Here is a 13,477-nt window from a genome sequence, read left to right on the forward strand (position 1 = left end):
ATTTGTAAACTGAATTGAAACTCTCTTTTATTTACAGTGGAAGAAAAATTATTTTCTGCTGGCACATTGTTTGCATTGACTTTCAAAACTTTGCATCCAAAATGGTTCCATGAAAATATCGTAAATATAATTAGCCAGCTAAGCTACTAGAAAGCAATAATTGAAACATTCAACTTTACAAGGTGTGAAAATTACGTTTAATTAAAGGAAAGCAAGTTAGACCTCAACTCTATGCGTTTATGTTATGATATGAATGACGAAAGTTTTTTCTAGCTGCTGCATTTAAACTTGAATTGATTTTTTGCTGTCGATATTGAAACTTGGCTTCCGCCTGGAAATTTCATTGCGCGTATATATGAAGATTTTCTTTAATGGAAAAAGTTTTTACTAAATATCGAATCCAAAAGCTAGATATGCCTTCATGAAAATATCATATTGTTTGACGAGTATGTCTTCTCTCAACACCTTCTGTTGCGGCTAATAAAGCTGCTCCATGCGCCGAGCCATCTTCTGTGGACTGCAGGCTAAATTTATGTTCGGGACGGACAAGCTGTTTAGTTTTTTTTCGCAAGCGCTCGTGATAATTTGGGTACGAATTATACACTTCGCCATCGATGCCAATAACTATGTAAGGATCACCAATGCGATTGACGAGACATGCTAGGCATATGGCGATCAACTCCGCTGATCGCGTCGACACCGTATTGCATATGTAACGGAGATTATCGCAATCCTCATTTGTAGCTTCTTTATAACCCATGGTCTCTAAAATCTGCCGCGTGGATTGATAAGCACCTTCTTTCTCGTTTTCAATTTGTGACATAAGCTTGGTATTAAATACCATTTGTTTACCTATTTGCTCAGAAAGATTTCCCTTTAACATGGCACCAGCATTTATGCATTCAATCATCGTCAGACGTACTATTTCTCCCATATACATACCGGCGACCATTTTATCAAATATTGCTTCATTCGGATTGGTAGAACTTGCATCTAGAGCAAAATCGATTGGCGAACGCATAAAGTTTAGCGCACCGTGATCGCCAAACGAAGACCATTGTGTGTTAATTAGCATAGTGGAATTAAGTCTATCTTCGTTAAACAACTGAATGTGTTTCATTTTTTCCTCATACGCAGCGTTTGTATCCTGATCAATAGTAACACCAATTTTGGTCTCTTTATGCTTCCAAGCACACGATATTAGTGTAGCGGTCGTACCATTTAAAACGAAAATATTTTTTATGTGAATATTATCCCGACGAGATAAAGCTGCTTCAAGCATAGCAACAACGTCATGACCTACCACATCCTGACATTCAAAATCTTTTGACCAACTAATCAGGATACCCTCATTTAAAGAATTTTTCATCAGTGGAAATGAAAATGTAAAGCCCAAATTAAATTCCTCAGATTGCAATTCGTGTGCTTGTATGAAATTAGACATGCATTCGGCAAAGAATTCAAACAAATGCTCTCCTGGACCAGTCAATACTTTTGGTGGCAATTGAAAGTTTTGAGATTCCACTTTAATGTCGTCAACATCTTGTATGATTAAGAGTAAAATGCGAAAATTCGATCCACCAACATCCAGGGCCAGAAATTTTCCACGCTCACACCTAGTCGGCAGTCTTTCCACGTAGGTTGGGTAGCACTTAACGTCCGCCTTTGATTGCGTATATTTGCACAAACCTTTCTGAAGTTCGGCCAGGAAAAGATCATTAATTTGTTGACAGGTCTCTTCGTTTAAGACAAAGGGCTTGCAAAACTCCTCCACAATTTGGCGGTTGGACTCATTTTCATCCTGCTGAGATCCTTCCTCAGCCATTTTCTAAATTTTGAATTTTACAAAATTTTTATTTAAAAAATTTTTCTTGTAATTCTTATGTGATAGACCAAATAATACAATAAAAGAATTTCAAGGGAAAAACAAAAAGTGAGAAGAGTAGATTGAGAGTGAATATTTGACATCTACTACCGAAAGCCAAGCCAAGTAATTGCAAAGCATTTGATCCGTATTGCTGCTTAGTTGGTCTTGTGATTGTCTCCTTTTTCAGCAAAATATTGCATTTACCTAAAGTATCACTTAGCGTGCCCAAAAAGAATTTAAAACATCAAATTATCTATTTTGTTGGTAGATTATTGATGATGACCTTCAACTGCTTTATTTGCAACGGTCACAACGGTTTGACAAGCACGAAAATGATTACATTAATCTAATATTGTTGGGAAAATCACACATTTGATAAAAGGAGTCTGCTGCATGAAAACTACTTTGCTTTCTAGGAATGAAATTCTTAAAATGTAAAGAAACCGCACACAGATCCATGATGTTGTAGTTGGCGGCGCTACTGACGATTCGTAGAACATTTCGCAGGTAAAACGTGGTGAAATGAGCTTTGGCGTGGGCGACTGGATTATAAAGGGGTATACAAGTAGATTTTTTGTAGATGGCAGAGACTGTCGAGACGAAAGTGTTGACGCGTCATGTTGGAACAGGAAAGAAGGGAAGAAGCGCTGGAATGTTGTAAATGTCAAATCATAATTCAGTGATGCGATCTTAATCTTAAAACACGTAAAAAAAATATAATAGCATATGGCGCACGATTACATAGCACTACTTCGCTCGAGGCAGTTACTCATATAACGGTATTTCAAAATAAGAAAGAAGGGCGCCCTTTTTCCATATCAAGTTTTCAATGGAAGCGCTACCCAATTGGGACATAAATCTTGTATTGAAAACATTATGAATTAAAGAAAGAAAAACTTGGCCAACCGAGTGTCAAATCCCAATGTTTAGATGCTCACATTTTCTGAAGAAATACATCTAAAGCTAATAGGTGACCGCATGTACTTTGATCATTGACATCTATTAGTGAAAATGATAAACTTATACGGAGTATCAATGTGCCGCAACCTTAAATTCGATGATTTTGACTTTTCTCCACATAATATTAATGAGGTATTCAGTTATACACCTACGCTAATCATAGAACGTCCAAAACTGCATTTTCGGCATTCATTACTTTTGTTATTTGATTTAAAGAAATCTGATGGCGAAGCATAACAAACACTCTTAGAAGCTTATGGTGATGCTGGTTCTTCATATTCCAAGTGTCGGCTTTGCCGTCAAAGGTTTAAAGGTGTTTGTAGGACCAAAAAAGCGCAAAGAGAATGAAATGCAAGACTAATTAAACGAAACCCCGAAAATCCTCAAACTCTCAAAAAACTTCCAAACAGCTTAGCAGTTGAGGAATCAAAGATTTTCTATACGTTTAGATGCGATGGGAAAGATACAAAAGTAGCGAAAATGACTACGACATGACCTGACTGAAAATGCCATTACGAATTGTGTCAACATCGCTGTTTCGTTGCTTGCCAGGCAAAAAAAAAGTTTGTGGCTGGCGATGAAAAGTGGATCTGCTACAAGAATCCCAAGTACAAAGGTGATGAGCTAATCCAGGAGAGCCATTCATATTGATACCGATGCGGAATATTCATGGTTGTAAAATTTTGCAGTGCCTATGGTGGGATCATACAAGATGTAATGTATTACAAGCTGCTAAAACCTAATGAAGCTGTTAATGCAGATGTCTACCGACATTAATTAAACAAATTGAAAGATATATTCTTGCAAAAAAGAACAATAGTGGCTAACAACGCTCGGTCATATGTTGCGAGAGTTGTCAAGGAGACAATGTTGCCACTTGAATGAAAGATTTTGCCACACCTAGCATACTTATCAAACATAGTGCGTTCCTATTACCACTTGTTCAGATCGATGCACCATGCCATGTGATTTTAAAGTGCGGAAGAAGTGCGAAAATGGGTCCGTGATTGGATGGAAAAGATGAGAGCAAGTTTTACAATAATTATCGATAATATTTTGATTGATACGTATTCAAGTGAAAAATGGTCAAAATGCATGCATGCACTTAATATATTAGTAACTTTTTCTAAAGGAATATATTAAAGATTTCTCGATAAATATGACTTTTCACATATTATAGCTTGGTTGTCGGCAGTGATCTGCAGAAATAATTTCATTGACTTTGAACAGCTCATGATAGATTTCATTCCAAGAAAGACAAAGCTGAATTTTAGTGGTGTAAATATTGGGCTTTGATATCGAGGTGTTTGTCAAGCTTGTTTCGATGGCACGTTGGTTTTTTGAGTTTCTGATTGTTATACGCAGCCCACTTTTTATTACCCACGACTATACTACTATATTGACACTTTCTTGAATGGTTTTCTTTTGGTCTATAACTCAACTTAGTGAAGGTAAATAAAAGTTATGCTGCGAACGTTTCGGCAAGTGTTGTGGCGTGAAGAATTCTTCTTCTTCTGTGAAGCAGCATATCCACAACAGATTAAATACTGAGTTGAGTGAAAAAGGACGTGAACACTAAAGATAATACTTTAACATAGAGAAGTTGCAGTAAAGTAAGCTGCTGATCGCTACTTGAAGAAGCTTCGTGGAGAGCAGTATCGTGCAAGTATAGTAAGTAAAACAAATGCTTTTAAAAATAATTTTCTCATTCAAAATATTATTAAAAATTTTAAAGATCTTTCGGAAAACTTAAAGGAAACAATTCTATGAATTCACAATTTTCAATAGATTATCGAAGAGTTTGCTTAAGTGTAAAGTTGAAATCTTAACTAAAGATTATCTTAACTTGTGAAGAATGCTTAAGAACAAAATACTCATTTAAAAAAATTTACAAAATTCGAGTAATATTTTCGTTCCGTTTATGACACAAGAGAATTCGAGGAGTCGATGATTTCATTCTGTTTATGACACAAGAGAATTCAGATAAGGAGGTTATTGTAAACAAAAAAAAAAAAAAAACAAAAAAAATATCAAAATTTTTTCTTTAAAGTCCTAAATAGTAAGTTAAGTTAATACGATATAAAAATGATAAATAAATGCTTATTTTCAACGTTAGGAAGGTTTATGAAATTTTCTTGAAAATTGTTACAATTTTTATGCGAAAAAGTTAACTTAATTTAATTAAGCTAAAAAGGAAGAAAACAAACAAACAAAATGCTTAATTAAAAAAAAAAAGAAAAAAAAACAACACAATACAATAAATAGAAAGTTTCCCAAGAAAACGTGAACAAAACTTAACAAATTTTTTTCTTAACATTAACTTAGAAACTTGGGCCATTAAGTTTTTTTTTTTTTTTTGCTGTTTTTTTCTATTTTCATATTCTACTATCTTACGGTCAGGTAAGAAATAAATCTAAAGCGGTTTGCTCTGCCAGATCAGCATGAAATAGATCGAAAGGATTGAAGGGCTCGAGTGCCATTAAAGGGCTAATGCAGGCAGAAGGAGGTGGATCGGCTTGATCTATTGTAAAAGTTAATGAATCGTCTTGCATCGGTTCCACTAGGCGCAAACTCAATTCTAAAGGATTCTCTAAAGATGTTAGTTCCTTGCTAGCGTTCTCGTAGGAGTTTGCCGTATTTGAACAGGTACGATTGGCTGTTTGCAATGGACTTAAGCAACTTTCGGAAAGATTAAGAGATTCACCGTCCGATTCCAATAATAAATTGTTATTCTCTGCCGATCCGGTTTTGTAGTGAGTAGGATTTTGATAATTTTGTTGATGATTATTAGGCGTATATATAAAATTAGTTGTCACATTTTGATTCTCATAGACATACGATGAATTCGATAAAGGAGAAGCCGAAAAATCTGAACTTAATGAAGCGTAAGCTGAGGATATATTCGATAATGGTGACTCTTGGCAACGTAGAGAGGCGGGTGATGTGTAATAATTTTGAGTATCTATTGGCTTTTGTTTCTTACTCGTTTGACGTTTCGTCAAACTCTTACGGGTAACGTTGGTTTTTTGTTTTTCTGCATTATTTTTCATTTTCACTTTATTTCCTTTACGTTTAGTACAAATTTTCGCATTGCTCTCTTTTTCACCTTTACCCAATTCCGTCGTCGATATAGTTGCCGGGGAATACAATTTTGCTTGTGTGCAATCATAAAGTAATTCGTAATCGGCCTCACCGGGTTTTGTTAAAGCTTCACTTAATATACGTATGTATTTCATTGCCAAACGTAATGTTGTAATTTTCGTTAGTTTTTCATTTGTGGCTCCGGCATCCTCATTCGTGATGCAGGATGGAACGCAGTGCCTGAGATTTTCGAAAGCAGTATTAATTTCACGCATGCGCGTACGCTCTCTGGCGTTGGCAGTTTTTCGACGATATTTACTTAATGGGGCAGCTTTACTTTTTGCCTTGCCTGCGTTCGAGTTTGTGTGAATTGCAAAATTTTTAACAGAATTCAGTCCATTCTGACCTGATTCAGAGGAATTATCACTATTATAATCCTGGTTATCCAATGCATTAGCTAAGAAATGTTTCCGTTTCTGCCGCTGACGTAAAGAGTATTTTTCGCTATCCATTTTCGGTTCTTTCTGTAAAAAGCAGAAATAATTTATTAGACGTAAAATCAGAAAATAAAAAAAAAAACAAACGGGAAAATTAAATGCCCTGCACCACCCTAAAGTTAGTCATATAAGGGACATTACATTGCAAGTGGTCAAAAAAGTGTTCCGTTCCGAACCATTTTCAAAGCTTTCGTCTTTGAGTCAAAACACGATAGAGCATATCAAATTCCATCGAGATATCTGCGGCCTGTAGGTTGCACATAAGAATCCAAGGCAGATAGACCGCAGACGGATAGAAAAACTTAAATCCGTTTCGAAAGTGATTCTGAAGAGACTGATATTCAAAACGTTGAGCATATTTATTGTCTTTCTGGGTGTTGCAGACATTCACACCAACATCCTTTATAACAAGTGATGTAATGCATAAAAATAGCAAAGAAAAAACTGAATCAAAAACAGGGAATGCGTAAGCTAGCGTAAACTAGCTAAGCTTTTTCTAAAATGAAAAGATAATTTTTTAAAAACAGAGAACTTGGAATAGAAAAAAATAATTTAAGACAACTTGCATGGATATATTGCATGGATTTTATGTTTTTACAAACATATTGATTGGATCCCCCAACGGAGTTGCCTTTGTTCCGTGCAAGGCTCCTAACTCATTGAAATGATCGAGATGGAGTGAGTTAACTAATTACGTCTTGCTATGAGCCTCTGTGTTGATGTCACAATTATTATTTCAACAATTATATAAATTGTAAATATGCTGTCGATTTTCGTGCTATCATTAAAAAGAAACTAAATCGGCTCAAGGGTCTACCCAAAATTATCCAAGAGGTGTATGTAAACAATTGTTTCCAGGTTTGTAAGACTATCTGTCGGAACGAACTATCGACGACAACACGATTTAAAGTTCAATACGATTATAAGTGCACAATATATAGGGTGTTTTATACGATATATAACGCACTACACAATGTATGATAAAAGTAGAAATATAAGAAGTTTAGAACACATCTCTTCTTTTTTCACATAAATTTAACATAGTCTTTTTCTCCTAAAAATATACAACGCGATATAGATGCAGAAGTAGATTACTCACATAGATTTATGTACACATGATTCGAAAGAACATGTGACATGTGTATTGTTTAGTGGGGGAAATAAAGCTACAATATGAATATATCGAAACTGGAGGTATCGGTCCTGCTTGATGGTATACAAGGTAACAAAGTGGAATATTTTCTATTTTTTTGGTCGATTAGGCTATGATCTTAATTTCGTCAAATTTTGTATATACACATATATCTTAGGATTGCGTTCGCGCTTCTAATACCGAGAAGTACGCCATCGAGGCTTTAATAAGTGTACATATTTTAGCTAAAGATAAAGTTTGGACTTGTTTCCGCGAAATCCTTCAGTCGTCGAGTTTTTGTCTCTTACTGGGCAATTCAATGAAGCTTGCGAAGATAAATACGAATTTAAAACGGAAAGCACTGGAATAAATGTTCATTCTTTTCCCTTAAAATTTTTACGATATCTTCGATGGAACAACGTTTTGAAGAAAAGTACATAAGATATATTTAATACATTAATTGAAACGTTATTTATTAACGAAAGATTTGCTTTTCTTTGTTCGGAAATGTGTTCATTCAAATATTCGGCAATCGCGCACAAAAATCAATATTTGTATAAATATTTCATTGAAGGTTGAAAGGTATATGTATTTTGTCGAAATGTTTGCAACACATAAACGGAAGCTTCAGAGACTCCATAAAATATTTTTGATCAGCGTCAAATTCTGAATCGATATAAGCATCTTCGTCCGTCTATCTGTCCGTCTGTCCGCCTTTCTGTGTGTGCAATGTCTGTTGTCGAACCGTAGAAATGAAGCTATCGACTTTAAATTTGGCAAAAAGGTTGGAAGCTCTTGCATGCAGGTTAAAAATGAACGAAATCGCTCGAAAGGCACGCCTACAGTATTACATAATGTGCTCTGTTTTTTTAAAGAAATAAAAATCGCATTTTTTTTATCATGATTCATAAATTACAGCAGATAAGTCTATAAAAGCTTTTGCGTACATTCTATGGGAGACGCTAAACTACCCGTAAAAAAATAGCAACTATTTATCACGCCTGCTCAATTTTATGGTGTATCATAATTTCATTTTTTTTTTTATTCAAACCTTAATAAAAGCGAGCTTTAAAAACTTATAAAGTACATAAATTCTTGGCCAGTTTTAAGTTCAGAAGGCACCTAATCATGTCGGTTCGTCCATCCATCTATCCATCTGTCCACATACGCAACTGAATGGTATTAGTGGTAAATATTATCCCATTCTCAAAAATTAAGATATCGCCTACAAACATCATAATCGAAATTTTTGACGCCCACACGCCCACAGCACGCTTATATAATAAAGATTGTAAACATTTTTCTTTTTTGCTTGTTACTCTTAAAGCACAAAACACATACCATACAAATTTCAACTTTTTTCTGAAAAACGATCAAAAAAACAATCGAGCCAACCCAATATTATAGAGTATGAAAATTTAGTTCTTTTACAATAGATTTGATCAGGACGGAATGTAAATTTTCTTATTTGCTTTTATTAACACTGTAAAAGTATGCAATTCTTTGCCTACGAGTATTACACACGCAGGTCGACTAACGAAGTCAAGGCGTTTTACAATTCTTTTATTAATGCATAATTGTTGTAATCTGATTCAATGTTCCACGTCATTATATTACTACTAATGCATTGTATGAATTGCATCATTGTTCCTGCTGGCATGACTTTAATCTGGATATTCTGCTTTATTTTGTCAGGCGTTATTGCCTACTTTACATAGTGACTTAATGCACTTAAGCCTTTCTGTAAAGATAGGAGATTAGTGTTTATAACGGATTAATAATTGATTCCTGATAATTTCTTAGAATATTAAGCTATCGTTTAGTGATTTATAATTGTTTAAATACTGTACTGTAAAAGACATTACAGTTATATTAGTACATCAGAATTATTCGTGGTGTGCTATTATTAATGCCACATTTAATTTAAAGTTGGAATTAGTTCAGTCTTAAGCAATAAATAAGTAGATAAATCTTATCAGAGTCGCTATAATTAATATGCTTAAAACTTTCAACATTCAGAGCTGCTTTGCCGCAGTTAAAATGATGGATGCCCAACACTGGTAACAGCTTAAAAGAAGCGTTTTGTTAAAAATTCTTTTTTGAAGAAAAAGTCAACTATTAAGACAAAGAGTAAAAAAAAAAAAAAAATTCGAGGCATTCTTAAAAAAAAAACAAGTAAAAAATTATATTCAGTCATGACCGATTTTTTTTTGCACCCATTATCCTGATCCTAAAAAAGTAAAAACACTAAATATTCATGCTCCACAAGACGGTGTGGATGCGGCTGATTTTTTCTATTTTGAAAATAAAAGTTTTTGTGTCATAGCTGTGTAGGCCTTGTAGGAGTGCGTTTAGAAAAATTTAAATCACTTGCAAGTTCTTTTGCAAATTTGTAGGCGATATTTTCATTTTCGGCAACGGTAGAATCGTTACTACAGGCACTACACAGTTGCACAGACGGACATATGGACAGACAAAAATGCTTAGGAGCATTCCAAATTTGAAGATTATATACTTTGTGGTGTTTTGAAGCTTATTCCTGCGCCTTATAAAATTATTTTAAAAAAAAAAATTAAATTTTGATACACTATAATATTTGTAAGTGCTGTCAATTTTTCCCATTTTTGCACGGGTACCACAGCATTGTCCGTAGAACAGATATTGAAATTTTGGCAGATTTGTCTGCTATAGTTTATGAATAATGGATAAAAGACCAATTTTTCAATTCGTTGAAAAACGAACGGGATTATCAGTTTAGGTGGCGCTGTGGACGTGTGCTTCGACAAATATGGCTCATTTTGAATTTGATGCTGATCAAAAATATATACACTTTGTGGAATCTCTGATGTCTCTTATTGCGGGTTGTAAACGTTTTAACAATGGGTATAAAAAAAATCATTATATTAACATGTTTGCATTGGCGTACGTAGGGGACTTTTATGTAATAGGAAAGTTTTTTCAATGAATTTAAATTATCTTTTCCAAAATACATTACGTTCCCTTTAAAAACTTATATTAAAGGTATTCTAAAAAGTACACATGAGTGAAGAAGAGAGAGATTGAGGAAGATTTTCTTATGGTTTCTTTTCAACATCCATTTCAAGAGAAACATCTTTAAAGATGTTTATTAAATATTAGTTTGGGGAAAAAGAAATCCATTATTCTTTTGGTAGATGGCTGCACTGATAGATTTCTCGTAAAGTATCGATCAAACAATTTCATATTTAAGCTCGTTAGAAAGGTGACATTTCGCAGTAAAAAAATTCTTTTGCTGTTTTTTGTTTGGTGCATTCAGTTGTGAGTTACAGCGTGTTAAAAATGGAAGTGAACAAAGAGAAAATTCGGTACATTTTACAGTTTTTCTTTGACAAATGCGAAGATGCAAGCCAGGCGGCTAAAATTGTGAGTGGTGTTTATGGTTCCGATACTGTAACAGCCAATTATATGCAATTTTGGTTTCGTAGATTCCGTTCAGGAATTTTTGATGTTAAAGATGCACCTCGCACAGGTAGGCCGGTCGTCGAAAATGTCGATAAAATCGGAGAAATGATCGAAGTTGACCGGCATGTTAGCAGTCGTAACATCGCCCAGGAGCTAAAAATCGACCATAAAACAGTTTTAAACCATTTACACAAAGCTGGATTCAAAAAGAAGCTCGATGTTTGGGTGCCACACCAATTAACAGAAAAAAACATGATGGATCGAATTTCCATCTGCGAAGCCTTGGCCAAACGGAATGAGATAGATAGATTTCTTAAACGGATGGTGACTGGAGATGAGAAATGGATCACATACGATAACCCTGTGTGAAAACGATCGTGGTCAAAGAGCGGTGAAGCACCTCGAACGGCCAGGAAGGTTTTGCTATGCATTTGGTGGGACTGGAAGGGGATTATTTATTATGAGTTGCTTCCATGTGGCCAAACGCTAAATTCTGATCTCTACTGTCAACAACTGGACCGTTTGAAGATAGCGATGTGTCTTGTTTCACCAGGACAACGCTAGGCCACACACATCTACAGTGACTCGCCAGAAACTTCGGGAGTTTGGTTGGGAAGTTTTAATGCATCCGCCATACAGTTCGGACTTGCCACCAAGCGATTATCATCTTTTTCTTGCATTGCAAAATTTCTTTAATGATAAAAAGTTGGAATCTAGGGAGGATTGTGAAAATCGACTACTAGAGTTTTTTGCAAATAGAGACCAGGACTTCTATGAGAGAGGCAATTTGAAGTCACCTTTAAAATGGCAACAAATCATACAACAAAACGGTGCATATTTGATCTAAATCGGACAATCCGAAGCATGTTAAATAAAGTCCTGAAGTTCATATAAAAATAATGGATTTCTTTTTCCCCAAACTAATATATGCGGATGATACTTTTTTTTATACGCTTGTCTGTCTGTCCGCCCGTCTGCCTGTCTTGTTTTCTTGTGTTGAACCTGCAGTCCACAATTTTGATGAAATGATTAATATGCCGACGTGCTTTGGGCCCAGGGCAAAAGCTATTGAATTGATAGAAAAGCTATTGGTTCTGATTGGACCACTTCCCATATAACGTGTTATTTTCAAAAGCCTTTTTGTGAATAACTGTGTTAAGCGAATTAGTGGATACTAAATGGTACTCGGTGGCCTGCAATAGTAATTCCACGTGCTTATTGTAACAATTTTTTTTAGTATATATTATTCTAGTATTTGCTCCTTAAGTTTTACTGTTGCCGTATGTGTCAAAGAGAACAGTCTCAGTTTTTTCACTTTATGTGTTGCGAAATGGCTAAGAAAACAGACAGACACTATATCTAAGTGAATATCTTCACAACACATTTTGAAAGCACCCGTCAAGTCAATACAAAATTAAATTCCTGGAAAATCTACAATATGGTAAATTTTGATTCAGAGAGCTCCTAAACGCCTCTTTTGTACAGTAGTCCGAATTGGCGAATTTCCAAAAATTGCCGAAAGATTCTTAAACTCTTTCTGTCCTTAAACGGAAATGCAATACAAGATCGATTCTGTTTAACGTTTAGCTGTTTTCAATGGTAGCTGGAAAGTGAAGCTAATAAACTGATGTAAACCATCGAGATAATCTACAGCCTACTTGGTGAATGCTGAGATTTGTAAACATTATGTGATAGTGACACTGGAGCCTTTATGCTATAAATTGCCAGTTTCGTTAATCTTCCTGCTACCAATGCCAAAGTAATTATGAAATGTTGCTCGGCAGGACAAATTAAACGACTTGTGAGAGCAATTTGAAACAATTTGATTTACATATAATTTGTTGCTATTGTGTTCCCGCCCTATTGAAAAATAATAAAATTGATTTTGATGACGATTGACTTTGATGTGCCTCTCGCTTGTCTTGTGCTTGCAGACACAATTGCATCGTCACGTAAATTTGCGTCTACAAGTATAAGTGTGTTTGTGCGTTTCGAGCAGGTAAAACGCTTATAAATGCATTTTTTTGCAATATTAACGAAACTTATGCATGCATATGCATATACATACATATACGTGGAAGTATACATGAAAAGTTCATCAAATAATTTGATATAAGGAAAAAAATTAAGATTTCTCGAAATGATGTTTTGTTCCTCTTACATATATATATATATATATATATATACATATATTTTTTTTATTTCGAATAACTTTTTGGCGGTGAATCTACCCACCTTTTGAATATTTTAACAAATTAGTTTTAGTTTTTGTTGTTGTTATTTTCGTTGATATGATTAAAATTGATTAAAAAACTTAATGAAGCTTGACTTGTGAACTGTGCAACAAAACGTTATATTGCTGCCCCCGTAATACCGGAAATATTAAAAATATGTGTCGGTGTTGTTACTTGTGTTTGTCATCTCTGTTAGAATATATATGCTCGATTCTCAAAATTCTGCACTTAAAACAAAAAAAAACGTATAATATTTTCTTGCCGT

General features: G+C 34.7%; 2 protein-coding genes across 4 annotated transcripts in view; both read right to left on the reverse strand.

Annotated features, from left to right (window-relative positions):
- Window positions 1–430: 430 nt before the first annotated feature.
- Window positions 431–1,825, reverse strand: LOC119638347 (hexokinase type 2-like). The gene has a single exon (XM_038035087.1). The coding sequence runs from the start codon at window positions 1,823–1,825 to the stop codon at window positions 431–433; it is 1,395 nt and encodes a 464-aa protein (XP_037891015.1).
- Window positions 1,826–5,026: 3,201 nt separating this feature from the next.
- The window catches only part of LOC119638369 (helix-loop-helix protein delilah), a 38,913-nt gene continuing 30,462 nt past the window's right edge, over window positions 5,027–13,477 (reverse strand). For all 3 annotated transcript variants that reach the window (XM_038035121.1, XM_038035120.1, XM_038035122.1), the window contains one exon: window positions 5,027–6,432. In XM_038035121.1, coding sequence (XP_037891049.1) covers window positions 5,224–6,420 — 1,197 coding nt within the window. In that variant the 5' untranslated portion in view covers window positions 6,421–6,432 and the 3' untranslated portion in view covers window positions 5,027–5,223. The remainder of the gene's footprint in view (window positions 6,433–13,477) is intronic.

This window comes from Glossina fuscipes, unplaced genomic scaffold (assembly GCF_014805625.2).
Source record: "Glossina fuscipes isolate IAEA_lab_2018 unplaced genomic scaffold, Yale_Gfus_2 88, whole genome shotgun sequence".
Classification (NCBI taxonomy): domain Eukaryota; kingdom Metazoa; phylum Arthropoda; class Insecta; order Diptera; family Glossinidae; genus Glossina; species Glossina fuscipes.

What these genes read in the sequence shown, in the direction of transcription:
- LOC119638347 (XM_038035087.1), bottom strand. Translation starts at nt 1,825, where the DNA reads ATGGCTGAGGAAGGATCTCAGCAGGATGAAAATGAGTCCAACCGCCAA.